Source organism: Dermacentor andersoni, chromosome 1 (assembly GCF_023375885.2).
Source record: "Dermacentor andersoni chromosome 1, qqDerAnde1_hic_scaffold, whole genome shotgun sequence".
Taxonomy (NCBI): Eukaryota; Metazoa; Arthropoda; class Arachnida; order Ixodida; family Ixodidae; genus Dermacentor; species Dermacentor andersoni.
Genome location: NC_092814.1, coordinates 98,490,219 through 98,508,054, shown reverse-complemented (window position 1 = coordinate 98,508,054; position 17,836 = coordinate 98,490,219). Strand labels below are relative to the sequence as shown.

Genomic DNA, 17,836 nt, shown 5'->3' with positions numbered 1-17,836 from the left:
TTGCACCTACTGCGTCTGTTGTTACTCGCGCTACAGCAACGTGTAGATCAAATTACACGGGAATCCCAGGAGTATGTAGAGACCCTTACGAGGAATAACTGGTGCGGATTTTACGATCGCTTCTCAGGCTAATTGAGCACAGCAAAAACGTGGTCGATTCTTCGCTCACTCACAGACCCCACCACAACAAAGGGAAAAACGTTTCAACAGCTCCACACCCTAATGCACGAGTATACAAGGACGATGTCTCGACACTCCTGAGGGAGCTAGAGAATCATTTCATACCCACAGGCCTGCCGCCGCAGTACCCTGACTATCCTTATGTAGGCGAGGCGAAGGAATTGCTCGATGCAGACATCACATCTGACGAGGTGCGGGTGGTCCTACAAGACCTACGCCGCAACACGGCACCGGGAGCCGACCACATCCGATTCGCCACCTTTCGTAACCTCAGTGACGCGGATATTAATCACCTCACCCATATCTTCAATGATTGCTGGCGCAAGGGCATGCTTCCTGCAAGCATGGCGACACGCCGACATCACACTGATCCCCAAGTCGGGCAAGCCTGTTAAGGTTGAAAACTTAGGACCCATCTCCCTAACGTCCTGCATTGGTAAGCTGATGGAGCATGTACTCTGAATCGATGTAAGCAAAGCTTTCTGTGCGGCTTGCTTTGATGGTAACTGCGAATGTTTCATTTCGTCAGCGTTTGCTGCAATACGAGAGTATTGAGTTGACGGTAAATGTTACCTTGCGTGTGCCACTGCTGTTTGTCTGCGTGTAACACAGAACATACAGGGAAACGTGTTTGCTTGAGGCGTTATTGTGCGCCATTGGTTATAACCTATGAGAAGGTTGAGCCTTGTCGTTGCCTCACATGGCACATCGCATCGCGGCAGAAGTGTTGGCAGAATTGTGGGGCTGTACGTGCCAAACCACAATCGGATTATTAGGTACGCCGTAGTGACAAACTCCGGAAATTTGGACCACCTGGGGTTCTTTAACATGCATCTAAATCTAAGTACACGGGTATTTTCGCATTTCGCCCCCATTGAAACGTGGCCGGGATTCGATCCCGCGACCTCGTGCTAACGACGCTCTTTACGCAGCACTTTCGTCTTATGCGTAGTTGTGAACCGGAGTGAAGGGCAGGAGAGTAACACGCCTTCCCGGAATGAAACATTCGGAATAACCCTTTGTTCGATGGTTGGACATATGTCAAGGGCTCACGATATGAATCACCGTCAAGTCGGTATCAGCTTGCAAAGTGACAACTCAGATGAAACGTTTTCAACCGGATAGGTTTTTAATTATCATAAGGATGATTTCATTGAAATTTCCTTCCCTGCGATGACGTGAAAGCCGACTAATAAGCATTTAAATGTTCTTTATTCTGAAGACCTCCTGTTAATACAAGGTTGCTGTCTTTTACAACCTCCTAAATTAATAAGTTATGAATAATAAATTGCTGTGTCAAATGTGTAAACGCACACGCAAAAGAAGTCCTAATCTATTTCCCAGTATTGACTCAATGAAAATGTAGTACGTTTACACCGTCACGTTGTAGTGATGCGAAGAACAAGACAATTCCAAATGAGTCAGTCATGAATCTAACTCATTATAGGGAGAGCTTGCACTGAAAAAAAAATAAAAGCACAACGATGCCTGCGCGCAAAGTAGTGCTTCCTCTGAATCCGATGCACGTACGGATCAAGGCATCGGTTCATCAGATTGGAATGGTCGTAGTACATTGCAGCCAAACTCGGGCGCTCATATGTGCTCGAGAATGTACGCCAGTATTCGCTTCACGCGCGCAATCTGATTAGATAACGCTCGCTATCGAATTCGTGACAACATTCTTGATATTAGAAATACACGCAGGCGCGTCTTGAGCTAACCTATAACTTTGGAACAGTGGTTATACTTTAAGGAAAGCTCACCGAAAAAATAAAAATAATGCACAGTTCCTTTAAATATTGACTGAAACATAGTACTCGTGGTAGAAAGGGTCCCCAAGACTGCACAGTGGCGCCGATATACCAAAAATTCAAGAGCTAAATACCTTCCGATTACTGGTATTTACCAAACCAGCATTTCGTGCTTCAATGTAGCCCTGTAGTCCAGGGGCCAGTTCCACCACGGGCACTGTGTCGGAGCTTATATTTGACGTGACTGTACGTATGTCAGCATTAATTGTCCCAAAATCACAGTATATTCATCTTTAGGTCTTAACATTAGACAGCCAAAATATACACAGCAAAACCCTCATCCTAATACCTCAGTACTTTTCGTTCTAGCTTACATGTCCGCGCAGCCCCACATGTTATAAAGTACTGAAATTGTATCGAATCTTTCCCCCAAGTAGCTGTTTTTATTCCTGATGATGCCAGGAAACTGATGCCACCAACACTCAGAAATATAATCAGGAGCGCACAATGTTCTCGCACACCTTCTGTGAATTACAGTAGCGCTGAGGTGCTTCTTGTATAATGTAAGAGAATCGGTTGTAAAGGCATAGGTGCACGGTTGGGCACATGCGTTTCAGCTCATGAACTTGGTTTGCGCCAAGATAACCTCACCAAGCTTTTATTCTTGCTTTATAAGAAGCCTATGCACCATCAATATGCCGGCTGCTTTTAACTGCACCAAAGAAAACTATTACACCAATTCAAATATTGGTGACATCATTTTATAATTCGAGTGTTCAAATTGGTAACCTCTAGATGAGTAAGTTGAGAAGTTGTGTGCATAATTGACGAAGCTACCTTAATTAAATGGTCAATAGTTGATCTTAGGTGGCTAAAGAAAATGTGTAGTTTGGAGCCCGTCCTCGAGATTATCTGGCTGAGGGAAGAAACTTTGATTAAACATACTTCTGTAAGAGCCATGCGAACAAGAATTTTCCAATTAAACGCTCTTGGAAAGCCTAACTGACCCAGAAAAAGAACGTCTCTAAAGTCACATGAACAGCGCTTCAAGACGGGACACAAAGGAGGAGCCACACACACACTGCTCTAACAACTTGAAGCGCTGTTCTTTCTGTGATAATGAACTGACTAGCCCGTCAGTCAACCCTTGGAAACCTGTAAAGTCAACCTGACCGCACCTAGTCTATTGTGATGTCACCAATAGTATGGCTCCGTGAGCATGTTACTTGTGGCCAGTTCGCTTTCGATTTTTATTCACGCTGTTTCTTCAGAGGCAAGCAGTTGAAAGTTTTAGCATAGTATCAATATAGCAGCGAACGTGTGCCGCCGAAAGCTTGCTTGGACGCAGAAGTGACGCATAACGCAATGATGGTGCAGATTTAGCGCGTCGTTGGCATCAAGACAATGAATGCGCTGCCGCTGAGGGAAGGAAGATAACGAAAGTGAACAGCTTGGTAGCTGCTCACGTAGCCGTGCCGATGGTGACGGTGTCATCGTGACGAAAGCTAGGGCGGCGATATTAACGGTTCAGGCGCTTTTTTTTTGTGTTGATTTCGCTAAGTCTGGGTTTAACACGTTCACTGCGTCGTGCCCCACCGGTGGGTCACGCAACGCAGTCCAGCCGTGCTGGCGCAAACAACGAGGCGTTTCTTGCAGTGTGGCGACGATATGCTTCCACAAATGCATGAAAATGCGTTTCCACTATCATATCACAGATGGCGGTAGAGATATAAAGCGCGCCTGTATTTATTGACATTGGCGCTCGCAATGCGTCTGAGATAAAGCTGACGGCTACCAGGAAACGGCGTAGAAAATGTTCCAGCTACCCGCTCCAGCCTTTTGTTCAGGCGCTTTCCACATGCCCAACGTACTTTTGAAAAGCGCTCACAATGTGTGCAAGAGCTCACCTGAAGAATTAGTCTGTCCTATTAGCAATAACTTGGCTCACTCTCAGTGCCAAGCCTCGTGGTCCTCATCCTTGTGCTTTTCATTTTTTACGAGCATTCAAAAATCGTGATGGACTGTCAAAAATTCGACGGAGGTACAGAAAACCAGAAGAAAAGACCCTGCGGGAGAAGCGGATCCGCCGGGACATACGGCAGCCCAAATACGTTGCCATCCACTTCGTGCGGCACAGCTTCTGCTACAGCGAACGTTGAGTGTTCAAGCAGCGACGATGACAGCCTCGAAGAGTTATTGGAAAGTTCTGAACTGTGGGATGGTGAGTGAAGCGTTTGCGGTGAAGCGGTATCTGAGGATTTGGAAAATGGTGATGTTCAGGCTGCATTACCTGCCGAAAGCTGGAATGCTATAACGACTAGAGTTAGAGCGATGTCGTATTCGAGCCCTCCTGTGCTAATCAGCCTCCCGACTAGCAACGATTCTTTCAGCTTGCTTTTTCTTTTTTTGACTGATGACATTTGGGACATGATGGTTCATGAGACAAACAGGTATGGGAAGCAGTACATAGACTCGAACGTCCTACAAGAGAAATCGCGCGTGAAGAAATGGACTGAGACAAACGTGCAAGAAATGAAAGTGTTCGTTGGTGTACTGACCTGCATGGGTCTAGTAAGGCTTCCTAATCTGCAGCACTACTGGGCAAGAAGCGATCTGTACGGCGTAAACTGCATTCGCCAGAACATGGCCCGCGACCGGTTTCTGCTGCTACTATGGTTCTGGCATTTCGCAGATAACGAGGAACCGAGCGCACATCAGGATCGTGTCTATCGTATTCGACCCTTGGTGGAAAAAAATTAATCGCAATTTCTGCTCAGTGTTGGAGCCAGGCAAAGAGACTGTCATTGACGAAACGATTATTTCGTGGCGTGGGCGCCTCGCCTTTAGGCAATACATCCCTGGTAAAGCCCACAAGTACGGAGTCAAGCTATACAAGGCCTGCACGAAGGAAGGCTATACATTGAAACTGCAAATATATGCCGGAAAATCTGGCGCCATAGCGGGCATGGGGCATGCCGAAGAAGTAGTAGTAAATTTGATGGCTGGTTTCACTGGCTGTGGTCGCACACTTTTCGTTGACAACTTCTACGCGAGCATGCCGCTTGCGTCACGCCTGTTTAAAGATGATACATTATTATGTGGCACTCTCCGATCGAACCGATAGGGGCTTCCGAAGGAAGTTACACAAGCTACAGTAAAAAAAGGGGAAGTCGTTGGTCTTGAATCCCACAACGGCGTAAAGGTGCTGAAGTGGTTGGACGTTCTCATGATGTCAACGGTTGCTGAGCACGACGCCAGCCTTGTTGATACCGGGAAAAAAAAACGAGAAAGGGTGAGCCGATCATGAAACCGCGCACAGTCCTCGACTACAACGTGGCGAAAAAGGGCGTAGGCTACAGTGACCAAATGACGTCCTACTACTCCTGCCTAAGGAAAGGGCTCAAGTGGTATAGGAAAGCTGCGATGGAGCTCATCGTTGGAACTGCAGTTGTAAACGCATGGGTTGTCCGTTCAATGGTGGACGGTAAAACGTCGCCAATCATCGAATTCCGCGAGGAGTTGGCACGCGCACTCTTCGCCACAGCTCAGATTGAGACCGAAAGGACATGCGGAACAAAGCGCGCCCATACGCTGGAAAAGGCCGATGGACCTGCACGGTCTGTCCGAAGGAGATGTACTGGCTGTAGAACTCCTGAACATAGACTACGTTTTAGACATCGTGAGCTGGTGGCACGTAAGACGTTTAGTTACAAATGCTGTGATTTGAACAGTTTTTTTTTCTTCCGAAAATTATTCTGGAAGTACTTCAATAAAATGTCGAGTTTGAGGTCTTGTTCTTGAGTCTTGGTGCTTAGTGAATGCTGAAACGCAGGGTCACGTGGCGTTGCCCCACAAAGGGGAGCTGGTCGGTGGGTAGTAAACGTAGCAGGCAACGGCTTCAAAACGCAAACTCTTTATTGTGGAAACTTGTGCATGCCCAGGAAAAGAAAGAAGAATCGAGGGTGCGAGAGCAACAAGCGCCTCTGGCGGTTGTTCGGAGCAGAACGACCGAAACTCTTGGCCGCGCTCTAGTTACATAAAGCAGAAATTTTGTAGACAGAAAGGGCGCCGTTTTTCAAGGACATCCTTGAGAATGCGCTTCAGTCGCGCTCATTGGGGATGAAGCGAGCAGAGTCGCGGCAATAAATGACTCGATAAATTCTCCAGATGCCGTATGCTATAAGGATCTACTATCCATTTTGTTTTTATGATCCATTTGGCCCTTTACGTCAGGTCATTATTGTTCGATGACGTAGCCGTGCCGTTCAAACGTCCGTGGGAAGCGACCCGACTATTGGCTCATTGGCGACCGGACCTCACTATTGGATGCACCTTGCAGCCCATATTGAACCACAGCGCGCAACGAATGACGAAGGCTATCGTCAACGCGGGTATCTCCATGCTTTTCATTTCTGTGATTGGTCGACTGCTGCTTTTGTCTGATGATTCCGTCAGGCTTACGTCACGCGAAATGGAGCGGAAAATGGACAACGGATTTTTATAAAATGCGGCCCCAGGGGAAGCAACTTCCTAGAAATGCACGGGCCAAGTGAACCAACATGTTGATTTTCTGCGCTAGTAGCCCGCGCAAGCTGCGACCGAAAATGCCAGTAGAGCCATCTTTCAGCAGGCGGAAAAAACAGCCTCAGAAGTGTGCCCCACCGGTGTGTCACGCCGCCCTCGCGGAAAGCATCGGGTGACCCATCGGTGGGCCACGACGCAATGAGATCAAAACTATGATAACGGGCTACGCAGTGAACGTGTTAAATAAACTCTATCCCATTCATCCCCGAGAGTATATGTAAGCGGGGAAAGGCTCTCTCTCTCTCTCTCGCACACACGCGCGCGCACGCACGCACGTTCGCACACACACAAACGCAAAAACACAGAGACACGACAAATGTTTGCCCGCATTCACATTTACACGCGCCCACACATGCACACACGCACAAAAATGTACGCATGCACGCACACACAAACGCGTATGCTCCCACACGCACTTGTGCGCACGCAGATTCAAATACGGAGACACAAACACGCGCGCACACGCAAATGCAAGTGCACACGCACGCACGCTCAAGGCGTGCACATGCACATACACTTCCTCTCCTTCCTTGCTGCCTCACAAAAACATGCTCGTGCAAACAGACAGAATGACACTCGCTCTGCAGTTACCGTTCCAACTTCAGCTGTAATAAATCGCTTTACGGTTTAAATTTGGCGCTTTTTCAAATCAATGTGCCCTCTGCCAAGAGGGTGCAAAACAATTTACTCCTGTCGTGTGGCATAACCCCCCATCCCTGAACAAAACACTGCTTTAACACACCGTCAATGTTCCGACTAAGTGCCATAAATGCATATGTTTTTAGAAGGGACTACCCTCTCAGCGCAGTCAGTTGAAACTTGATACTCGGCCGATATAGATTTTACCCATTCAGTTACGCATTTGCATTTCCGTGAAGCTCCACAGATCCAGAATTTCTGAATATGCCCATGCTACAAGGCACGATGTCTTTTGTTGTTGTTGTCTTTTTTTAACGTAACACAAAGACATGTACCTGCTTGTTGTTATGTTGTCCAAGGAATGAAATCTGATAATAACAGCGATGACTTAACAAATGAGCAATCTATCGCTAAGCTTTAGGAAGTACAAATAGAAAATATGATATTTGAAGAGCACTCCTGCAAAAACCGAATCTTGAGTTTTGTGTTTCGGCTATCTGGTGGGAGACTGTCGAACTCAGTCCCACGTGCCATCGAAAAAAAAATTATACGCAGCAGGACGCGGAACGATAGGTGCGAGCGATTAAACGACTCGGCCATGGCTTCCAGAAATTCCGCAAGTGATACGCTCCGGTTTTTATAGATGCCACGTGAATTGGCACGACAATGTTTGAAAAATCGCTTTAGGGAACAGTGTTGCGCCATATGTAGCGACTCGACATATGGATCAATCGACTCCGGACTACATACACTGTAGCGGTTATTACGATAGCCGCCGTAGTTTTATCACAGCTATTGGTTTTGTCTCACAAATCGAGTGCCAATTTTCCTTGTTTCCATAAGCTTCCATTGCGGAATCTTTAACCGCTCTGGGAACAAAATTCTTGCTTTCCACAGCGTGATCACTGCATTTGTCTAGTGTGGATTGTCTTCTAGAACATGTCCGTCTCCTGCCTTTTTTCAATAATCGACCTGCAGCTTTAATTATTCGCGGAAAACCCTCTCGTTCCATTAAAAACGCACTAGCTTAGTGCCGCGGCCGCTTGGGGCACTAGTCGGTACGTGCCCAGAAAAGCTGGATATGGCTATATCCCTGGTCCATGATAATGATAGCGTTTGGGTTATTATGATTCTAAAATGTTTCAGCCGAGGCCACCTGTAAGGAAGGAAGGAAGAAAAAGTGGAGAAGGAAGGCAGGGAGGTTAACCAGTTTAGCCTAACCGGTTTGCTACCCTACACATGGGAGCGGGATGGGGGGATGAAAGATGGGGAGAAGAGATAGAGGGCACATAACACGGCACACACATCGTTGGTTACAGTCTGTCACTCTTGTGCGGTACGTGACATCACTGTCACAGCCGCTTGTCCAAGCCCGTATCCTTCATAAACTGAAGTAGTCCCTTCGTCGCCTTCAGCTGCGATGTCTTCAGTCGGCGATATGTGAAAATGGTTGCAACTGACAATGGTCTATTGTCAAGGTGCGCTAGAACGGACGCCATGGACTGTCTCTGAACATTATATTCAGGACAGTCGCACAGAATGTGTTCCATCGTCTCCTCGCAAAGACAGGCATTGCAGAGAGCGTTGTCGGCCATTCCAATGCGAAACGAGTAAGATTTCGTGAAGGCCACCCCTAGCCATAAGCGATAAAGCAGGGTGGCCTCACTTCGGCGGAGTCCAGTTGGCATACACAGATGCATCAAGGAGGGCAGGTCGTGTTGATGATTGCTGTGGTTGGTCTGGCTGCTTGGTGCGCACCATAGAGAGAGCGTGATCTCCCGTGCAAGCACTTGAAGTCTGCTGGCTGCGTCGGACCGTGAAAGTGGTATGGCCTCTTCCTATGTGTCTTCAAGAGCTGTCCGAGCGGCTTTATCGGCGTCTTCATTTCCGATGACGCCGCAGTGACTTGGCAGCCACTGAAACGTCACGTGATGTCCTTTCTCATGTGATGTATGGAGTAGGCATCTAATATCGAATACGAGCTGTTCGAATGGCCCGCGACGCAGAGCTGATAGTACAGATTGTAGGGCTGCCTTTGAGTCGCTGAAAATTGACCATTGTCGAGGTGGTTCCCGATTGACAAAACAAAGTGCAGCTCGAAGAGCAGCTAGTTCCGCAGATGTAGATGTCGTTGGGTGGTCAGTCCTAAAGCTGATGGTAATACCTCTTTCTGGGACGACTACAGCACCGGACGAACACTGCATGTTTGTGGAACCGTCAGTAGAGGCCACCTGTAAGTGTATCACCATGTGTATACGGACACATCAATTCGATCATTTACACCAGAATACCTTTTCTTTTACCCGCCGTGGTTGCTTAGTGACTTTGGCGTTACGCTGCTAAGCACGATGTCGCGGGATAGAATCCCGGCCACGGCGGCCGTATTTAGATGGGGGCGAAATGCGAAAACACTCGTGCACTTAGATTTAGGTGCGCCTTAAAGCACCCCAGGTGGTGCAAATTTCCGGAGTCCCCCACTACGGCGTGCCTCATAATCAGATCGTGGTTTTGGCACGTGAAACCCCAGAATCTCATCTAACCGTTTCTTCATTCTCTGCGCGCGTTTACTGCCAACGTGCTTTGTGTGAGTGGTGTCGGCGTGGTGGTTACTTTGATGGCTTATGCAAGTAAGGAAGACTGCATAAATAGAGCTTGTGACCATAGCCCGATGTTTTCGGACGGCGATGCATTTGTATTTTGTTGAAAGACTCCAGAAAAAACATGATGAAGACATTCGCATGAATAAGGTATGCATGTGCGCTTACCAGCATACTTGTTCTATGTGGTCGGCGTTGGAAGCATTAAATCTGTGTTTCTCTATCTGGTGGATCTGGTTCCTGCACTGTTGGAGTCCAGTGACAGCCTCCTCTGCATCACAGGCTGCTAACGCTGGCGACACCGCTGCAAGTAGTGCTGTATAAATCGTCACTTTTAGTAAAATCAAATGTGAAAAAAAAGTAAGAACGACGAGTCATTTTGCTAGGCGAAAACGTCAAGTCATTTAATTTCAAGAGGAGACAACACATATAATTTAAGAGCTATAGGTACTGCGCGAAAACTTGCGAAACGTATAAAAACTCGTTTGTACTCTGACGTGCTTTGCGCCGAATTCGGATCAGCTATACACCAGAAACTTCGTCACGTGCACTCAACACGGCGGTGTCACGCGCAGTTGCACCCTGTTCGAAGTGTGGCCGCCGCGGCCGGCATAGAACCCGTGACATCGAGCTCTACAGTGCAACGCCGCAGCCACTGTAAGCTACTGCATGCGGCTGGTCTCGCACGATGATCGGCGTCATCTGTTATGCCAATGACGCTACAGGAGCATTCATATGAAGCATTAAAGGATCGATCCCCAGGTTTTCTTCGTACGTCCGGCCTCAGTCGCAGCCTCAATAATAACAAAATACACGCGTTTGGTGGTGGGTCTTAAACCCGTGTCCCCCAGCGCAACAGCCCGATGCTCTACTCATTAGGCTACAGGCGCATGCATGGCATAAGAGAATACTAGTAACTTTCTCAGTTCTCTCTCGTGTAGGCTTTGAAACGTTTGGCGTGTGCGTCGTGTCGTATATGGTAGCAATTTATAGAAGTGAGAGCGCGCCAGTTTCCCCTGTTTTTCATTCTGGCAGCTGGCGCTTTGAGACATTACGCGACATTGCGCCACTTTCGGGATCAGCCCAGTTCGACCCATACGTAACACCCAGCGATGCTGTGTCTGCAGGGTGCGGCAGTAGTTTTCACACTCAAGTAAAAGCCTATAAATATAGTTGCTGTGCATTGTAACAAAATCACTTTTATGTTAACTTGGTGTGTTATGTTCTACAGACACAAATCCAAATATACTTTCCTAAATGTACACATTTTGTGCGAATTCAATTGAGTCGCTTCGGAAATACATCGATGGTGGCACGGATGTAGTCTTCGTCTATTTCACCTCTAGCTTTTTTCTAATGACCGACGAAGAGCAGCCAAATTCTGTTGAGGAGTATCTAGAGCAGATTGTGGGTTTTAACACAGGCCAAACTGAAGTAAAGCGGGCTTACATCTGGGCTCTGTGGGGGCCATTCTCATCTCTAAATGAAATCAAACGTTTTCGTGCGTCTATTGATGCAACACCTTTGCCTTGTGAGCCGGAATCCTGCTGGACCAGCAGCATTCCGCTCCGGCTCCTGGTACGTCCACTGATGGTTTCCGAAGTGTGATTCGGCCCAGTGCAGGACCTCTTTCTTGAAGGCATCTGCCAGATAATTTAAGCTGTTCACTTTGTCTCTATATTACAAGAAAACCAGCGGCATATTTCCATCAGAAGTGACTACCCCGAAAACCATCTCTGATTGAGGGTGAAAAACTCCTGAAGCAATCTTCCACAGACGTTGTCTTCTTTTCAGGCTTTCTGTCAATACTAATTAAAAAACTGCTTGACATTGAACACTGCCTCGTCTGTGAAAAGAATGCTGCGATTGCGTGCCATGCTGCCGAAGCGTTTGAGCAGGTCCTTGCATCTATACGACCCTGGTCTCCTTCATGTGCTCTGTGAGTCTATGAGCTTTCTGAACCTTGTACTTGTGCAGCTTCTCTTTCACAATTCTTATGACGGATCGTTCAGAAATTCCTTCGGTTTGGGCCATTTGGCATTTCACAACTGATTTCTATAGAGAGTGCGGAAACTTTTGCCGCGCCCTGTATACTTCACTGGTGTGTTGTGCATGTTAGTGTTTTCTCGTTCTATCAGCGCTGATGTAACGTAGGCGCTCCCTCAATCGCAGCCACCGCGATGCGCCCACTAAACCTGGTGTTTGAGTGTGACGCGTCGTGTGTTGTGCACTCGAGATGGCGTTACATGTTCTACTACGCATTTCATCGAGGAGGTTCGCAAGAATATGCGTCTGCTTCTGACGGCCCTCCCAACAACTGATTTGAAGTGCGCACTAACTGATACGTCAAAACATTTCATCAGATGTATTTTGCGGCAAAAGCTTCGCATTAACATATGGAAAGCTTGTCTGAAAAGTATCCGACCTTATTATTTTAGAGAAAAATACAGGGCTCAGTTTGGCCGCACTGTGCGATGTGACAGCATGGAGGTACGCACCCACACATGGAGGAAGAAAAACAGCTAGCAGGGAGCATTGCGTAACACGCGCAACACATATACGCATAGCTGATATTAAGACTAAATAGCCTATGCAAATCTAAGAGTTCAACAAGTACTCCGCTGTCCAACTCAAGAATAATTTCTATAGATGCGCCCGCCCGTCACGGTCACTCATGTCGTGAACACATGAACGCATCGTGCGGATGTGACAGTTGTATCAGCCCCCACTTCAATATAGTGTACCCATACTGAAACTATTGACAGTGAAAAACGGCACGAGAGAGAGAGAGAGAAATAGAAGTCAGGAAAGGCAGAGAGATTAACCAGAAGCACGTCCGGTTTGCTACCCTGCACTGGGGGAAGCGGGTATGGAGATGAAGAGAGAGAGCACAGTTCCGCGCACAGTTGAAGATTCGCACCGAGTCTACACACGGTTCCCAAGACCTGTCGACTTGAGGTATTTCAAGAGCGCTTTCGTGGCTTTCTGTGCCATCGACGCGTACGTCCAGGGTCCAAGGATCTTCATTACGGAAAATGGTCTAGAGTCCAGCTGGTTCAGTGTTGTCCAGAGAACTTCGCGCTCGACGTCGTTCAATCGTTTCTGTGGTTCCACAAGGGTCGCATATGCGCCTATTCCCCATTCCAAGCGGAACGAGTAGGCCTTCGTAAATGCCACCCCGAGCCAGAGGCGGCACAATACTGTCGCCTCAGAGCGGAAAATTTTGGATGGCACTTGTAGCTTTAAGGATGGATCTAGTCTATGAAGATGACACTTCGGGAGGTTGGGAGAAGACCAGTATTTGTGTGTCCTAGCTTTAGCCAGAATATGAAGCTTTCTTGCAGCGTCGGTTCTTGATAAGGGGATTGGAACTGGTCGGGCCTTCAGAGGAACGAACTACACAAGATACACGGACAATTAAGCACTTGTCCGTGTATCTTCCTTGTGTAGTTCGTGCAGTTTCACGCTGTCAGTAGTTTCATTATGGAATACCAACTTCCCCAACGTAGCGTCCTTTTGAAGCATAGTGTGTCCGGCACACCTCCCACGTTTCGTCCAAGCAGTAAATGCACCGGCTCCCTTCTCTCTACCTTGCGATGTTGCGTTCAATGAGTAGTCAGTTCCCGTGCACCTTTCGTGCAGGGTGTCGGTGGCGGCAGGTGATCACAGGCGCAAAACGTGGCTGCGGTCACCACTACCATGAGCCCTTCGTTGCACTGAAAGAGTCGTGCATGTGCCAACGTAGTACACATGTAACGAAATTGTCATACAAAATAGTCAGACAGCTCTTTCCCACCCGTGCTGAGCTGCTTTCGGCACAGTGTAAGGAACGCACGGTGAATCGCTTTCGCGACGTTCCTGACCTGGAAAATGGCCTGTGCGCTAACCTCAAACAGCTCGGCGACGGAAGTTGCAAGCTTCATCCACACTTCGATAAAAATTGAATTCGGGGGTTTTACGTACCAAAACCACGATTTGATTATGAGGCACGCCGCAGTGGGGACTCCGGATTAACTTTGACCAAGTTCTTTAACGTGCCCCCAATGCACGGTACACGGGCGTTATTGCACTTGGGCCCCATCGAAATGCGGCCGCCGTGGCCGGGATTCGATCCCGTGACCTCGTGCTTAGCAGAGCAACGCCATAGCCGCTAAGGCACCACGGCAGGTAATAAAAATTGGGATGCCGCAACTGCATGTAGCAATTCAGGATGAGCTGCGCGTTCCCGTTGTCGTACTCCCTGACAAACCGCGGCAGTATTGGCGGCGATTTCAACAAGCTCCGCAAAGAATGTCATCTCGATGTCACTTCGTTGTGATCGGATCCATGTTACCATCATGATTAATTGTCAAGGTTACTATGGCGCAATGGCAGAAAACAGAAAAAGGTCGCAGGGCAAGGAAAACCGGCGGTATAGGGTTTGTGAAAACTAAACCGTTAAGGAACCAGCCCATATCTGTTGCATTTTACTAAAAACAAGTTTCAACGGTTACTAAAAAACTGCGTAAGACCTATCATTCCTGCACTGTTAATTTTTGTTAACAGCGTTAACATTTTCACGTGAAACGTCTTTAAAATCGGTCAGAGTGAGTCGCTTAATTGTTAAAACTGCATGTAACGAGAACATGTTTTAGCATTGTTGCTTATACGTTTGCAACCGTACTATTCCACGCGCCTTACTTTGCTGTCGTTGTGTATATAGAGGAAAGGCGTCATTACTCGATCACACATGTGTCGTGTGCATAGATAGCGCCGTCGTCGTGCCACGCATGACGCAATCGGAGCTAAATTTAGCCTCTCGCTAGGTGTTCAGAGAGGCGTAGCTCGGCAGTTAGTTTGTCGGTCTGACTAAGCCATAATAGGTATAATCCACCGCACTCAAACCAGTGCTTATCACGAGTTACAACGCATACGAGTGTTCAATTTGCTGCAGAAGTTGCTCGCTTGCTCGGCTATGTGCCCTCTGCGTTCGACACGTAAGGTCCAGAAATGGCGTGAAGAGACTCGGGCCGCAAGACGAAGGTATATTCAACCCCTTTGACCACGGCGGATCGTGCCCATAGAAAGCCCAAGCGCAGGAGGTTTTAGTCCGCGCAAAAGCCCCAACTATCTACGAGTGCGGCGAGCTCGAGCGGCTCAGGGAAGCCTCGTGTGTCACTATTAGGGAGCTCATTTTTTTACCTGCCCAACTACCCTCTGCAAAATAAACGGACCCACTACGAATAGGAAGCGAACACGATTGCAAAGTTAGACCGTAAGGCGTCCACTAACTCTAGCATGGCTAAGTTGGACATATAAGCTTTCTAATGCGTGAATAAATGTAACGTGTATTTGGTTACGTCATTTCTGTACCCTAGTGCCCATACACCGTCTGCAGCAGGCACAACACGTTTCACGTACGTATCTCACTGCGTCTGCGTCCCTGATACAGCCTACCTGATTCTTTTTTAACTGTAATGTCCTGCCCTTTCTGCCATTTCGGATTTCTACAGCACAATTATTTTCTTGACCCACAAACAACGCATTTACATAGTTTGCTTTCAGTTCGTGGCTTTGCTTAAGATAGTAGTTTAACAGTGTGAGATACATTTCCATAGATTAAGGCGTCTTTCGGCAACTATCTTTTGTTACGCCGAGGCACAGATGTCAAGTGCACTGTTTTGTGGCCGGAGCTTGCATTGAATTCTTAGGTTGCATGGAAATACAGACGAAAATTTATTGACAGAACCATAGGAGATAGCACATGAGCAGCAGGGTCTCCCAATATATATGTATACTGCCGGTTATGAATTTTGCGGCCCCGTAAGGAGCCGCCTTCGAGCATGCCCACAGAATATGTGGCAGATCCGCCCTACTCATACATAATTTACATTGATCATTATATTGCTCTGGATAGAATATGCTGCAGGCACCGGGTTAGGATACATGTTTGTTTGCAGGAGGCGCCAGGCTACCGCCTGTTTCTTGGTTAGCTCTGGATGAGTTGGTGGGCACCAGACCCTTCCCAGCCGATAGTAATCGGTGATTTCTTTGTAGCAGACCATAGGGTTTCCTCTCGTTCCCGGCTGGGCTGGCTCACTTGCTCGGTGAATAAGTCCTCGAGCTACGTTCTGAGCCGTCTCGTTGCCGGGGAGAGAGGAGTGCGCGGGCCGGCATCCAAATAATTTGGACCGTCCCGCGAGAAAGTTCAATGAGGTAAATTTGGCGCGCTGCAGGAAATTCCCTGATTGCTGTCGGAGCGTATAAAACGCTGCATCGAGCATTGAATTCAATTTTATAATTGCTGATGCAAGGAAATGCATGAGCATTTGTGCTTGAAACATTGCACGTGCATACGAGACACACTCTGCGCTTACAAAAAAAAAAAAAAAGAACAGTCGAAAGTATATTTAAATGTTCATAAGTATTCATTCGAGAGCGTTGTCAGCGTTCGCGTGTTTAACGCAGACGGCGCCGGCGCAACAGCTGCAAAGCTCGGCGCAACGGGCGAGGGCGGTTTTTGGAGAGTGCACGAGGGTTGGCGAAAAGGTTCCACAAGAACGAGAAACGCCCCCGCCTGTTTCTCTCGAAGCTGCTCCGTTGAAATTTGGGTTCTGATCTTGCAAGGTCTCACAAGTAGGGATTTTTTTTAAGCACACGCGATGGCGTTTGCGGATTATCCGGTTAGCGGAGGCGTAAACATGAGCGGCTGGGTTGGTGGCGCAGAGCTCAACCAGAAAAACACCGAACTATTATTGCAGTAGCCAAGTGTATTCTATTTCGCTGCTGGTGTAAATTTATGGCAGCGACGTAATCGCGAACACGTTGCCCATTTAAATGTTTTTCGATAAGAACTCTGATGGAACATGAAAACGTGGCTATAAGACAGTGTGATTAGAAGACGCGCCACAAGACGCCGCTATACCAGCGTCCGGCAACCCGGTACTGCTCAAACGCCACTGCGTGTACCGGATACCCTAAAACTCTCTATTGACGAAGCTTTTAGAATACGGTACCAAAACCACATCCAAGTGTTGGGGGACGCAATCTCCAATATGGGCCCTTCGAGGTTTTTTGTGCTCGTTTCGCGTTCTTTTGTACGCACGGCGGCTTGCGTCCCCCAAAGACTGTACACCCAAAAACTCTCTATTCCACAGAAGCTCTTGGTCAGCGTGAGCACTGACATGCTGACAAGTTCTGCATTTTTTGCAGGAGGGGCATTTGAAAGAAGTTCGTGCTTATTCAGCAAGCCGTCCCAGCTTATAGGGTGCCTCGATGCGCAGCACACGCGCATCAAAGCGTCCTAACCAAGCCGACCCCACCGAAGAGCTCGCTAATTGTCGGCACCAAGTGTTTTGCTGAAGTGTTCTGAAATCCTGCAATGTTCGAGAACATTTTTTACTGCATAAATAATAAATAAAGATATATTGCTACAGCCGCTAGATCCTAACTTTCCTTTTAAATACAGCAACCCTCATCAATACCGATGCAGTGGTTGCCGAGAAAACCGATTTCTCCATTCCCATGCGTCTATAGATGGGAGCTCCAGAGCTAAAGCTTCCTTTATAACGCAGGATGGCGACCCCAGCAGAGGTGGGACTCCTGCGCCAGAGAAAATTGACGAAAATTGCGCCGCGTTCCGCCAGAACGGCTTTGGCATGTGTGTTCCGGCAGTGGCCGCGAACAGCGAGCGGATTCGTTCTCCGAACGCGCTCCGCCAGAACGGCTTTGGCACGTGTGTTCCGGCAGTGGCCGCGAACAGCGAGCGGATTCGTTCTCCGAAAAAAGTGCAGCCGTTCACATGCCGCACACCGCGCGAGCGCGCATCCCGCACAGAATTTTCGCGCTTATAACACTGGACTTTTCGGCGCTTCAGGCAAGTGGCCGGCGGGCGCTCCGCCGGCCAGAATACGGTTGAGTGGGCCGGGCGGCACGGCGCTCCCCATAGTTGAGGCGCACAACAACAAAAAGTAGGCTTACGGCGCTGCCAGCATTAGGGAAGCGCGCGCAGCAGCGCGTTCAGCGGGCGGTCGTCTCTAATGTAAAACTATGCCAGTCTGTTTTTTATGCCCATATGGGCGAGGTCTGAGCCATTTTGACGTAATG

The 17,836-nt window shown here is 48.1% G+C and overlaps 2 protein-coding genes across 2 annotated transcripts in view; one reads left to right on the top strand and one right to left on the bottom strand.

The window, feature by feature from the left end:
• The window catches only part of Sac1 (Sac1 phosphatase), a 140,736-nt gene extending 123,562 nt beyond the window's left edge, over positions 1–17,174 (top strand). The window contains exon 20 of the mRNA XM_050193221.2: positions 16,943–17,174. Within this exon, the coding sequence (XP_050049178.1) occupies positions 16,943–16,955 (13 nt within the window). The 3' untranslated portion in view covers positions 16,956–17,174. The remainder of the gene's footprint in view (positions 1–16,942) is intronic.
• Positions 1–17,836, bottom strand: part of LOC126545390 (uncharacterized) — a 51,792-nt gene that overhangs the window by 20,007 nt on the left and 13,949 nt on the right. Inside the window, exon 2 of the mRNA XM_050193229.3 lies at positions 9,920–10,067. Coding sequence (XP_050049186.1) covers positions 9,920–10,067 — 148 coding nt within the window. The remainder of the gene's footprint in view (positions 1–9,919; positions 10,068–17,836) is intronic.